The following is a 13,681-nucleotide window of genomic DNA, read 5'->3' as shown; positions in this document are numbered from 1 at the left end:
TGTAAGGTGGGGAGCTCCTGAAATTATCTTCTTTCCTGGCACTTGTACTCCTGTGGGAAAAGAGTGTATTTTCAGAGATTCGAGCTTCTGGAGGCAAATACGGAACGAGCTAAATATTGCTCGGTTGGCTAGGCAAAGAAGTCCTGTTTGCAGCCTTTACTTTGAATTGTGTGTGTGTGTGTATGTGTGTATACATTTTTTTAAAGTTTTGCAACTGTCAGGAGCTCAGGTGTCGGTGTAGCAGCAGAGAAAGAAATCCTGCAAAGAGAAAAGGTCATGCATTCGGTAAACGGACACCAACGGGAAGATTCTGGCGTTAAATTTCAGTCAGGAATTGGTTTTTAGCAATAGAAAAATATTTCCAGAAACTGATACAGTGTGAGGCTAGCCATCATCAACCAGGGAAAACGAGTGGCTAGGAGGAGCTGAAGTTGCCATTGAGATGGGGGCTTTGGGGAAAGGACACCCAAAGGGAGGTCGGTAATGATCTGCAGCCGAGCCCTAGGTGGTGAAAAAAATCTGGAGCCGATAGGCACAACCAGAGTTGAAATCCAACAATATCAAGATCGGTTGCTTTTTGACCAAGATATGCCCAAGATATGCCAATGTGGTAAGTCTTTTCAACAGACCATGCTGGATAATTGCATATCTATTTGCAGAAAAATTGAGCTCCTTAACGCCAACCATAAACAAAATTAATTGAAAGTAAATCACATGGGATAGGGTGGAGGGAAGGGGAGAAAATGCAGAAAATTGTAACTGAATAAAAATAATTATTTTTTTTAAAAAAAGAAAGTAAATCACAGACCTAAGGGTAAGAGGTGAAAGTATAAACTTAGAAAAGCAAAAGGGAGATAATTTTACTGAGCCTGACTTAGCTAGAATTCTAAAGAAGACAGATAAAGGATTAGTCATAAAAAATAATTGGACTTAATTAAAATTTAAAACGTTTGTACTTCTAAGAACAATATTTAAGAGGGTGAAGAGTTGAGCCAGAGATTGGGAGAAAATATTTCTACATCATACATCTGATAAAGGACATGTTTTCAAAATGCATAAAGAACTCTCAAACCCACCCTGGATGGTGTGGTTCAGTGTATTGAGTGGCCATCTGTGAACTAAAAAGTCACCGGTTTCAGTTCCCCCTCAGGCACATGCCTAGGTTACAGGCCAGGTCCCAGTTAGGGGCACACAAGAGGCAACAAATCATGTATCTCTTCACACATCTCCCTCCCTTCCTTTCTCTCTAAAAAATAAAAATAAATAATAAAAAAAAGAACTTGCAAACTCAACAATAATAAAACAATCATCTAATTAGTTTATGTACAAGGTCATGAAATTTTCTAAAACTGGATTGTGGTGATGATGGCACAACTCTAAACTTACTAAATGTAAACAAGTTGAACAATTATTATGTAAATATTATATATAAATTATGGCCATAAAACTGTTGAGATGAATGGCCATTAGGTAGTACAAAATTTACAGGGTATGAATTAAAAAAAACAAAAACAAGTACAACTGCATAATTATAGACAACCTAGGATTAAAAGTAAATGGAGCTGTCTGGAACATACAAGAGAAAAAGTACTGACAAATCAAGGAATAAAAAAGTAAGAATTATTTTTTTAACCTAAATTTCATTCATTCACTTTAAATTTCATTTATTACTGAAGTTTTTAGAGGCCAGAATCTATTCAACCTGGCATAAGATGAATTGTACCCACCAGTTTGGGCAAAACAGAAAGGTGACCATGCCCTTGAGTTGTTAGACAGGATCACCTAGGGCGTATGCAGTTTCCATGCTGTCTGATGTCCATATGGCAGGCAAGACCCTAGAGAGCTTAGGGCTGGATCTTAGGTTGAAGTCATTTGAGGTCTGTTTGGGAAAAACCTACAGTTCAGTATTACTCCTGGATTTTTCCTTTACTCTCACACTACTTCCACCATCACAACACTCCTGGTCACCAAAAGTGTACGGACATGTGGTGGGGAGAATTCCTCTCACCAGAAATTCTCTACACCATCTGGGTGTCCTACAATTTAGTTCAATTCTCACACAATAATGTCAGATATCACAGGTTAAGCATTCAGTACCACAAGCTGCTTCCATCCCACTTCAGATGCCAATCAAATGTAACTCTCCAGGTTACGTACTTCTTCCTTGGCTTGAAATAGAGTGTCCCACAACCCCTCCTCCAGTTCAATTAATTTGCTAGAGCAGCTCATATCACAGAACTCAGGCAAATGTATGCTTATGTTTACCACTTTACTAAAGAATTTCATAAAGGTTATAGATGAACAGCCAGATGAAGAGATACACAGTGTGATCTCTAACAGGGTCCCAAGCACAGGAGCTTCTGTCCCTATAAAGTTAGGGTACATCACCCTCCCTAGACTTGAATATGTTATTCCATGGCCTACTTTAGGAAGATTGATATTAAGAAGACAGCTAATTTATCAGCTACCTAATCCTCGTCTTTTATGAAAAAGAACTTTTTGCAAAATATTGAAAATACTAAACCAGAAAATCTATCCATGTTCCTCCCACCCCTGCATGCCTCGTCCATGGATGACAGACTGCCCAGGGTAGGACTCCTCAAATGAATTCATTCCATGCAGTCTTCCAACCAGAGTGAGGAAGATGTACTGAGCTGGACCCTGGAGATATAGTGTCGGGCATTAAGGATTTTTTCCTTGTCTGTTTTTAGAAATGAATATAATCGTCTAGTAAGACTCCTCTGATTCAAAACCCTAAGTAAGTTCCTCCCCATATGTTATGACGGAACACAACACTAACACCTCAATAAACTTTCCCATTCAGAAAAGAAAAAGGAGGTACCCAGAGGTCTCTGGTCTGCTGATGATCCATGAACACACCAAGTTCACAACAACAGAAAAACAAAAAAACCTTGGGGAAAATTCCAGGTAAGAAGCTACAGCACTGAACACAAATGCCTACCCCTAAAACACTGAACAAAAATTATAGCAAAGTTTAAGGCAATTTGCCCACATTTGACTTTGTCCCTGCCCAGGACACTGCAATGAGATACAACAGAATAGAGCTTCACGATTCCCAGCTCTTCCCTTGGAGAAAACTCAAATCCAAACCACAATGAGATATCACCCCCAACCCCTTGGAGCAACTGTCCTCAAACACAACAGGGACAAGTGTAGGCAAAATGATGGAAAATGGCAATCCTAGCAGACTTTTGGGAATGTAAATTGGTGAAGCCACTATAGAAAACACTGCAAAAGTTCCATGAAATATTTAAAAAGGGAAAACCACTTTTTCAGAACTTCCCAGTTCAGGAAATAAGAGGTCTGTCCAGAAGGTGTCCAGCCATTTAATATGAAAAATAGGCACATTTATTGAAGAAGATACAAGATATAAGAAACATTATACATAGGACAACGATGCTTCCGTCCCCTTCCAAGTAGGCGCCTTGGGACCTCACACAGCTCTCCCAATTGCCATCAGCTGCCCCACTGTATTTTCCTTAAATCTCATCAATGGTCTGAAATCTCTTCCCTTTCAAAGGTGATTTTAGTTTTTAGAAAAGCCGGAAGTCACAGGGCGCCAGATCTGGGCTGTAGGGTGGCTAAGTCACTTGGGTGATTTGGTATTTTGCCAAAAAACACTGCACAAGACACAACACATGAGCAGGTGCATTGCCATGATGAAGCTGCCAATCACCAGTTTCCCATAGTCTGCATCATCAAGTTAAGTTTCCATGGAGGAATGTTCAAGCTTAACACAAAATTTCATGCAGATAAGTTACTCCACTTGCTCAGTCATTTTGAATCTGATGGCCACACAGTACACATGCTCACTCAATGGTGTCTACCCCTCCCAAATGAGTAGTACAGTGAAGTTGTCATTGTTCATGCGTGTGCATTCCAGTGCACTCTCCTTGGCTGCCAGGTAACACCGATGTCATGCAAACCATTCTTATTATATAAACAATGGCTGGACTTTTTCCAGACAGACCTTGTATATTCTCAAAAAGAGAATCACTATCTCAAAAAGATACCTGCATACCCATTTTTATTGGAGCATTATTTATAAAAGCCAGTACATAACAACAAACAAAATGCTTAACAGATGAATGGATAAAAATATTTTGTATATAAAGAATTAGAATGGATTATTTATTACTCAGCTATACAAGAAAAAAATGTTGCCTTTTGTACCAACAGATATGAACAGTGAGGGCATTATGCTAAGTGACATAAAGCAGAGGTAGAAAGAAATATATAATCTCTCATATATCATATATATGTAATCTAAATTTAAAAAGCCTATACTTAGTTGTCTTTAACTTCATTCAAAACAATTTTGTTACAGCTGTCATGTCAGTGTTTTTAAAAAACTTATCAAAATTAGTGAATCTTTGTGCAGTCATTTTAATATTGAAGATGGAAGAATATACACACTATTTTCAGCATATTATGCTTTATTATTTCAGGAAAAGTGCAACTGAAATGCAAAAAAAAAGATTTGTGCAGTGTATGGAGAAGGTGCTGTGAGTGATCAAACATGTCAAAAGTGATTTGCAAAGTGTCGTGCTAGAGATTTCTCTCTGGACAATGGAAATTAACAGAAATCAAATTGGGACATTGATTGAGAACAATCAATGTTATACTACATGAGAGACAGCCAACATACTCAAAATTTCCAAATCAAATGTTGAAAATCATTTGCACCAACTTAGTTATGTTAATTGCTTTGATGTTTGGATTCCACATAAGCAAAAAAACTCTTCTTGACAGTATTTCTACATGCAATTCTCTACTTAAATGTAACCAGAATGTTCCATTTTTAAAACAAATTGTGACTGGGATGAAAAGTGGATACTTTACAACATGGAATGGAAGAGATGGTGGGGCAAGTGAAACGTACCACCACCAACCACACCAAAGGCCTGTCTTCATCCAAAGAAGGTGATGTTGTATATATGGTGGGATTGGAAGGGAGTCCTCACTATGAGCTCCTTTCTGAAAACCCTTTAGACCAACTGAAAGCACCACTTGACGAAAGGTGTCCAGAATTAGTCAACAGGAAACACATAATCTTCCATCAGAATAATGCAAGACTACGTGTTTCTTTGATGACCAGGCAAAAACTGTTACAGCTTGGCTGGGAAGTTCTGATTCATCCACTATATTCATCAGACACTGCAAATAAAATGGAAATCTACTCAGATTTCCATTTATTTCAGACTTTACAAAATTCTCTTAATGGAAAAAAATTTTCAGTTCCCTGAAGACTGCATAAAGTACCTGAAAGAGTTCTTTGTTCAAAAAAAAAAAAAAAGATTTGAGAAGATGGAATTATGAAGCTGCCTGAAAGATGGCATAAGGTAGTATGGAACAAAACAGTGAATACAATGTCCAAAAAAAAGTTGGTGAAAATGAAAAATGAGTCTATTTTCACTTTAAAACCAAATGAACTTTTTCGCCAACCCTATATTATCTTGAGGGCCTACAACGGTCAACAGACTTTCCCCAAAATGATTACCTGTGAATTCTCTTAACAAGGATTGATAAGTGGGCAAAACAATCCCCCACTAGCTGCACCTCTCTTCTATATATATGTTTCTTTGATGAACATTGAATCTTGACCTCAGAGTGAAGGCTTTCTCACATTTATTACATTCATAGGGTTTCTCTCCCATGTGAATTCTCTGATGGCTAATAAGACCATTTTTGCACAATGCAAATTTCCCACTATCACAACACGTAAAACATATAAGAGAAGTCTTTGCTGAGTGAAATATCTGATGTTGTATGAGGCATGTCTTCTTCCTAAAGCCTTCACCACAGCACAGCATTTGTGCAGCTTCTCTGGTAGATGAGGTTGTTGTATAGCTATTCTTCATGTGGAAGCCCTTTCCATATTTGTTGCATATATATGGTTTATCAGCATGTGAATCCACAGGTGTGTAATAAGCATGCTTTATCAAGTTTAGCCTTTGCCACTTCATTGTCTGTTAAGGGTTTTGTTCCCATATGACTGTGTTGATGTATACTGAGATGACTCTTCATGGTGAAGCCTTTCCCACATTCACTACAATATATAAGGCTTCTCTCCTGTATGAGTCCGTTGATGTACAGTTGAGTTTATTTTTCTTAGTGAACCCTTTTCCACATTCATTATATATATATGGTTTCTGGGAAATATGAGTTTGTTGATGTACAGTTAGATCACCCTTCACGCTGAAGCCTTTTCCACATACACTACATACGTAGGGCTTCTCTCCTGTATGTGCTCACTGATGTCTGATGAGAGGACTCATCCAGGGGAAGCCTTTCCCACACTTATTACATGTATAGGGTTTATCTCCAGTATGAGTTCGCTGATGTACAGTTAGATCAGTCTTCATGGTGAAGCTTTTTCTACGCACACTACATACATAGGGCTTTTCTCCTGTATGTGTTTGCCAATGTCTGATGAGAATGTTCTTCCAGGTAAAGTCTTTCCCACACTCATTACATATGTAGGGTTTCTCTCCAGTATGAGTTCACTGATGTAAGATGAGGCCATGCTTCATTAAAAAGCCTTTTCCACAATCATTGCATACATAAGATTTCTCTCCTGTATGAGTTTTCTTATGGGTAGTTAAGACTAAACTTTGTAGAGAAGGTCTTCCCACATAGACTGCATCCATAGGGTTTCTCTCCTGTATGAGTTCGCTGATGGTAAATGAGCCAACATTTTTTGATGAATGCTTTCCCACATTCACTACACAAATAAGGTTTCTCTTCCAAGTGAATTTTCTGATGTATATTCAACCGTGATGTCTTGAGGAAAGTTTTGTCACATTCAGTGCATTCATACTGTTTCAGTCTTGGAAGAATTCTCTGATGTTTAGTGAGATTGGACTTCCTGGGGAAGGCTTTCCCACACAGACTGCATCCATGAGGTTTCTCTCTAGTAGGAACTCTCTGATGATCAGTGAGCTCAGATATCTTGATGAACCCTTTCCCACATTCAATGCATACTTGGACTTTCCCCACATTGTGATTTCTCTGTTGCTGAATGACCACAGACTTATGTATGATGGGTTGGGTACTGACAGGCAATTTAATTTCAGTGTATAATCGTTCAGGGTTAGCATGCAGAATGGATGACCCATCTCCATTCAACTCAACACAGTTTTTTAAGTTATAGCCTCTGCTTCGTTTCTCAAAACTTAAATTTGATTTTAAAGGTTTTTCATGTATCTCAAACATATCAAATTTTTGCTTTAATAGAAAATGACCTTCACTCTGATTAACAATATGTACAAACATATTATGTTCACAGCATTGTTCTACCCTCTTCTGAACACTCTGACTTTGCAAGTGACACTGCAGAGAATCATCAATTTTCCTGAGTTCTAGGAAAGAAAAGAACAGTAAATTATTCTGTAATCTCTCCTAATATTAGTTTGAAATAAAACTGTTTTTACAAAATGTCTTCACGTGAAGTAAGTATTTAGTAACAATCCTATGTGTTGTACAATAAGAAATATTTTTGGTCTTCATCCACAGTTCTTGACATTGAACTTGTAAAACCTTTGTAATTTTCTAAGTGACAAAAGTATCTTTTGTTATTCATTAAAAAACTTTTTTTTAATAATTACCCAAGAAGCTATTTATTGGTTCCAGAGAGAGAGAGAGGGAGGGGGCAGGAAAAGGGGGAGAGAAAGAGAGGAAGAAATTGATTTGGGAGTAACGTCAATCTGTTCCCTACCATATGTGCCCAGACCAGGATCTAAGCCTGCAACTGAGGCATGTTTCCTTACCCAGAATTGATCCCATGACATTTTATTCTATGGAACCATGCTGAAACCAACTGACCCACACTGGCCAGGTGACTCAGCAAAGAGTTCCTATATAGTTTCAGGATAGACCTAGTCACCAGAAAGACCAACTGAATAGAAGGTTGGACTTTCAGCTCCACCTACTGACCTCTAAGAAAGGTGGGAAGACCTAGAGATTAAAGCTCTATACAAACTCTTAACCAGATTTTATCACCTTCCGGGTTAGTGAACACATCTTTGTGCTTGGTGGGTGGTTTGCCACAATTCCATGGGGACAGAAGCTCCTATATACAAGAATCCTTCAGACCTTCCCTTATGTACCTATTCATCAATATCCTTTATAATATTCTTTAAAATAAACTAGTAAACATATGTATTTCTCTGAGTTCTGTGAGCTTCTCTAGCACATTAACTGACCAAAGGAGAGGCTCGTGAAAATCTCACTTATAGTTTCATCAGAAGCACAGGTGACAATCTGGACTTGTGACTGACATCTGAAGTGAGGGCAGTCTTATGGGATTGATCTCTTAACTTGTAGGTCTATCACTATTTCTACGTAGATAGTATCAGAATTGACTAAATTTGTGGGGCACCCAGGTTGTGTAGTTTTAGGTATATACACCTGAAACAAAGTAATAAAGGTAATCAGTCTGTGAAATATGTTAAAGGAGCAATGGAGTTTAAGAGGTGAAGGAAATCAGGATGTATGGGGTGGGGCAAAAGTAGGTTTACAGTTGTGAGTACATGAAACATCAAGTTTATTCTTGTATTATTATTTATTGGTTCATTTCCATATGAACTGTAAATCTACTTTTGCCCCACTGTGTTTTTAAAGACAAGACAAAGTTCTCTGATGGACTCAATGGCAGAAGCAGGAAGAGGTTAATGAAAGAGGACTCAGGATTACTCCAGGAATCATGTGGCTTGAGCCACTGGGTTCGTGGAATGCTGGTTAAGGAAATGAGGATTACTGAAGTCCAGAATAAGGGGAAAATCTAGAGTGCATTGTGAAACAAAGTTTAAGGTAATAATTTACATATTCAAGTACAAATAATAAGAAACTGATTGAATATAGAAATTTTTTAAAAAGTCTTATTTGAAAATAACAGTGTGAATCCCATCAACATATAAAACTTCTTCAAAAAAGGGTAAATAAAGAATACTAAATGACACTGTGTTTCAAAACATGTAGAATAAAAGGAGAAGGTATGTATAGTTTTGGAAGTCAGTACTCCTTTGGATGAAAAGTACTCTCCTGAAGCACTAATCTCAAATGTAGACAAAAGCTTCTGTAATCAAGACTTCAACTAATGCTCTGGCTGTCCAGCGCTCATGTGGTCCTATGTTTCTACATAGAGGAGAATGGACAACATGCAGTAAAATGTTAACGTAGCAGCTGTGGGTCACACCATCCCTGCACATTCAAAGACAGGATGGGTCCTGACTGGTTACTGAAAGATAACCTCTCATTCCCAGGAATATCCGGCCTGATAGAAGTGTCTCTTTATGTCTGAGGTCTTAGGCCATACCAGACAGTTTATATGAATGATGTGATTTGTAGCTGATGCCTGCTTCTTGTGCCTGAGGCTCTGGACAGCACTGTAACCTTTTGATTTTAGGGGGCTAGAGACACTAGCTGGGTCAGCTTCTCCAGTTGGAAATCCTTCACACATGTTGGCAAACATCATTGGTGGAAAAATTTGGCAATTTTTTTAAAGACAATAAACATTTGTTATCCATTTCCATGGGTTAGGAGCACAAGCAGAGCCTAACTGGGTCCTTTTCTCAGGGACTCAAGACTGCATGAAGTCAGCCAGGGCTGTGGTCTCATTGGATGCTGGGGACTTGTCCAAGCGCACTGGTTGTGGGAGGAACTCAGTTCCTGTGCTCGTGGGACTGAGGCCCTCTGCTCCCACAGTCAGCACGCTGTTTCCTGACAGGTGACCCTCTCAACATGGCAGTTTGCTTAAGGCTGACAGGACAGTACCTCTGCTATTTCTGCTTCTTGTCTCTTTAGACCTTTTCAAAGGCTCACCAGATTAGGTCAAGCGATTTAGCATTTTTCATGTCACTCCTGAATTTTTTCATATGCATCTTTTATCTTTGATCATTTTAATCTGTATTGTTATAGGGTCATGTATGGTAACCTTGAGTATAACCTTGAGTATAACATCCCCCTCCATGATAATGTCTACTTTCTACATTGTAGGCAAAGTGGTCTATTTCTAAAATGAGTTAAATAATGCCATTCCTCCACTCAAAAAGTCTCCACTGATTTCTCAACTCCTTTGGAAGGAAAGCATAGTCTTAAATGGTCTTGGTAGGCAATGTGTGACCTAAATCTCAGAACTCCACCTACCATCCATTGCCTCATCTCCTGTCATTTTCCCTTTTGCTCATTACAGTCTATCCAGACACATGTGCTAGAAGTTCCTCAAACACATTCCAGATTTAGCTCTTTCAACTTCCATGGTCTCACATTTGGAAAACTCTAGGGAGGTGACTCACATCCCTCACTATGTGCTCAGAGGCACTTTATCAAAAAGCCATTCCCACTCCTGAGAGTGCAGTTCTGGGACAAACACCCACTGTTCCATTGGCTGCATCAATTTTCCTTATAGCAATTTTACCCTAAGATGCATATTTATTATTGATTATGTAGTATTTCTTTTTTTTTAAGATTTTATTTATTTTTGGACAGAGGGGAAGGGAGGCAGAAAGAGAGGGAGGGAAACATCAATGTGTGGTTGCCTCTCACATGCCCCCTACTGGTGCCCTATACCAGGCAAGTGCCCTATACCAGGAATCGAACTGGTGACTCTTTGGTTCACAGGTCAGCACACAATCCACCTGTCAGCCAGGGCTGATTATACAGTATTTCTACTGAGAACAAAAGTACTGTGAAGAGTAGGAACAAGGTTAACTTTTTTCCTTTTTTGTATTTCTCTTAGCTTCAAAAATATTAGGTAATTGGGATGAAAGTTTTACTAAATGTAGCAGTCTTATCAATTGCAGGAGACAATGGCAGGACATTAAAGAATGTTTAGGAAGAGGAGAGAAACTTTCAAATCAAGATGACAGCATAGCCCTGACAAGGTGTTGCTCCCTTGGTTGGGTGTCATTCCACGAAGTTAAAGGTTGCTGGTTCGATTCCCAGTCAAAGCATGAGCCTGGATTGCAGGTTCAGTCCCTGGTCAAGGCAGAAGCAACAGATAGATATCTCTCTCATATCAGTGTTTGTCTCTGTCTCTCTCCCTCCCTTTTCCTCTCCCTAAAAATGAATGAATAAAATCTTAAAAAAAAAAAATCACAGCATAACGCAAAGATCACTGAAACTCGAATTTCACATGACAGAAAAAGTTGGTTACCTGGGACTAAGTGATATTAGAATAGGATGGGAAAGTAATCAATTTTATTTTTATATCCTAGCAATAATCAGAAGATATAATCAAGAAATCAATTCCATTTACTACATAATAAAAAATCATATTTAGGAAGAAATATAAGGAAAGGAAGAGTAAAACTTTTATTCTGAAACTTATACTGTTGGAATATATTAAAGACTGAATTAGAAAAAAATCCAATGACCCTGGATGAGGATGTATAATATGTTTAAGATAGGCATGTAATCACTATCAAAACCCAAGCTGTTTTTTTGCCCCCAGAAATTCACAAGCTGACTCTAAAATTCAAATGAAAATTAAAGTATCCAGAAGTCAAAATTGTCTTCTTTTTAATCTTTACCTGAGGATTTTTTTTTCATTTTTTAGAGAAATAGAAAGGGAGAAAAAGAAGCATCAACTGGTTGCCTTCCATTTGCACCCTGACTGGAGATTGGTGACCAGACCAGGGATCTTGCCCATCTAGACAGGGGCTGCCTGTGCCAGGACTGAAGATCAAACCCGTAACCTAGGTATGTGCTCTGACCAGGAATTGAACCCACAACCTTTTGGTTTTGGGACAATGCTCTAACCAACAGAGCCTTACCAGCCAGGGCTAGAAGTCATAACTGTTTTAAAAGAGAACAGAGCTGGAGAATTCACTCTTTCCAATTTGGAAACTTACTGCAAAGTTATAGGAATAAAGGCCACAATGAAAATTTGCATATATAAAATTTTTCAAAATTGATTTTGGTGATGGTTGTACAACTATATGAATACACTAAAACCCAATTAACTATATAATTTAAATGGGTAAAGTATATGGTATGTGAATTAAATATAAAACTATTAAAAATATGATGTGAAACCCTGGCTGATGTGGCTCAGTGGATTGAGTGCTGGCCTGTGAACCAAAGGGTCCCTGGTTTGATTCCCAGTCAGGGCTACATTCCTGGGTTACAGACCAGGTCCCAGAGGTAGGTAAAAGGGGTATGTTTTCCTTTAAACTTCTACAAAGAAAAGGGGTTCTCATATGTGGAGGGTGGTTTGAGTTTCCTCATTCACTGTCACAGCTCTGACTCCGTCTCTGACTAGAATGTGACTTCCCAGCCGCCCACCTTGCTAGTTCTCACCCCCTCACCTGGGCAGACTACATGGTGCAGTTCTTCTTGTACTGTCCTTGGTTCTTCCCCTCGTTCCAACCTGAAGAGCATGTCTGGTTTGCTGGCTTGATACCCCGGTTGTGAAAAATGACAGAAGACTGAACTGGGATGAGGTCTGTCATTCATTTCAGAGAATGAATAGGTTTCACGTCTGCAACACAAAGACTTTTCTCTCAGAAGAGGGGACATTCATCATACCCTCTTATCAAGGGCAAGGTAAGGAAATGAGATTCTACCATTTCAGAAAACTATAGTTATTCTGAAGAGGTAAGCAGCTGAGGTAAAACAAACAAACAAACAAAAAAACCCACAAAAAACACTAACAGGGTACCATCTGAGTAACACCAGGGAGCTGTCCTTACCCATTGATACCAGGTTGCTGTAGTTCTCCAACATCACATCCCTGTACAGGGCGTTCTGGTCAGAGTCCAGGAGCTGCCACTCCTCCCAGGTGAAGTCCACGGCCACATCGTGGTATGTCGGGGATTCTTGTAATAGTACCGTGCTGTTAATGGCATGATGTGCTTTAGATGACATGACAGAAGTGTTAGATTCTAACACTTTGCCCTATCCTGTAGGGCAAAAGTAACTGGGCAATCATTCAAGCATTCATACAATTAGAAGCTTCTATAATATGAAGAAGTTCAATGTTCTTGTTAAACTAGAATCACCACATTCATGTATGAGGTAAAAAACAAATATACTTTTCAGATTAACAGAAAGGCCTGTAATTTTTTACAGGCCTCTACAAATCCATTCATAGAGATAGAAAAGGATGAAATAAACCCAAAGTCACCTGAGCCTGAAGCATTTTCTTCTGTTCACTAGAATAAGCTGGCAAAGGTAGGCTGTTTTGGAATGTTCTGGGTGTGCTCTAGATTTGTTAAGAAATCTGTCTTTAAAAAGATAAAAATAAAAAAATAAGGAAGAAATTTGTCTTCAGTCAAGTGTGTCCCCAGAAATGCTGATACCCAATCCTGCAACTTCTTCATGCTTCAAACAACTCTACTGTGACTGGTATTGACATAAGAAAAGTCCAAACCTGTCCTGGCTGGTGTGGCTCAGTGGATTAAGTGTTGGCCTGTGAACCAAAGGGACACTGGTTTGATTCTCAGTCAGGGCACACGCCTGGGCTGTGGGCCAGGTCTCCAGTAGGGGGCACACAAGAAGCAACCACACATTCTTGTTTCTCTCCCTCTCTTTCTACCCCCTTCCCCACTCTCTAAAAATAAAGTAAAATCGTTTTAAAAAAGAAATAAATGTCCAAACCCATAGAGAATTATGAGTTTATTTGAGCCAAAATGATGCTAATTGCTGGGAAGCAAAATAA

The 13,681-nt window shown here is 38.8% G+C and overlaps 1 protein-coding gene across 1 annotated transcript; it reads right to left on the bottom strand.

The window, feature by feature from the left end:
* Positions 1-5,432: 5,432 nt before the first annotated feature.
* On the bottom strand, positions 5,433-13,089 carry LOC112310202 (zinc finger protein 615). The gene is given in 7 exon segments (XM_053915034.2): positions 5,433-5,929; positions 6,012-6,075; positions 6,077-6,118; positions 6,120-6,632; positions 6,634-7,382; positions 12,330-12,449; positions 12,714-13,089. Coding segments are annotated over 7 exon segments (2,022 nt in total). The 5' UTR covers positions 12,889-13,089; the 3' UTR covers positions 5,433-5,570.
* Positions 13,090-13,681: the final 592 nt, after the last annotated feature.

This window comes from Desmodus rotundus, chromosome 12 (genome assembly GCF_022682495.2).
Source record: "Desmodus rotundus isolate HL8 chromosome 12, HLdesRot8A.1, whole genome shotgun sequence".
Classification (NCBI taxonomy): domain Eukaryota; kingdom Metazoa; phylum Chordata; class Mammalia; order Chiroptera; family Phyllostomidae; genus Desmodus; species Desmodus rotundus.
The sequence above is the reverse complement of the archived record's forward strand: the minus strand, read 5'-3'. Positions and strand labels throughout refer to the sequence as shown.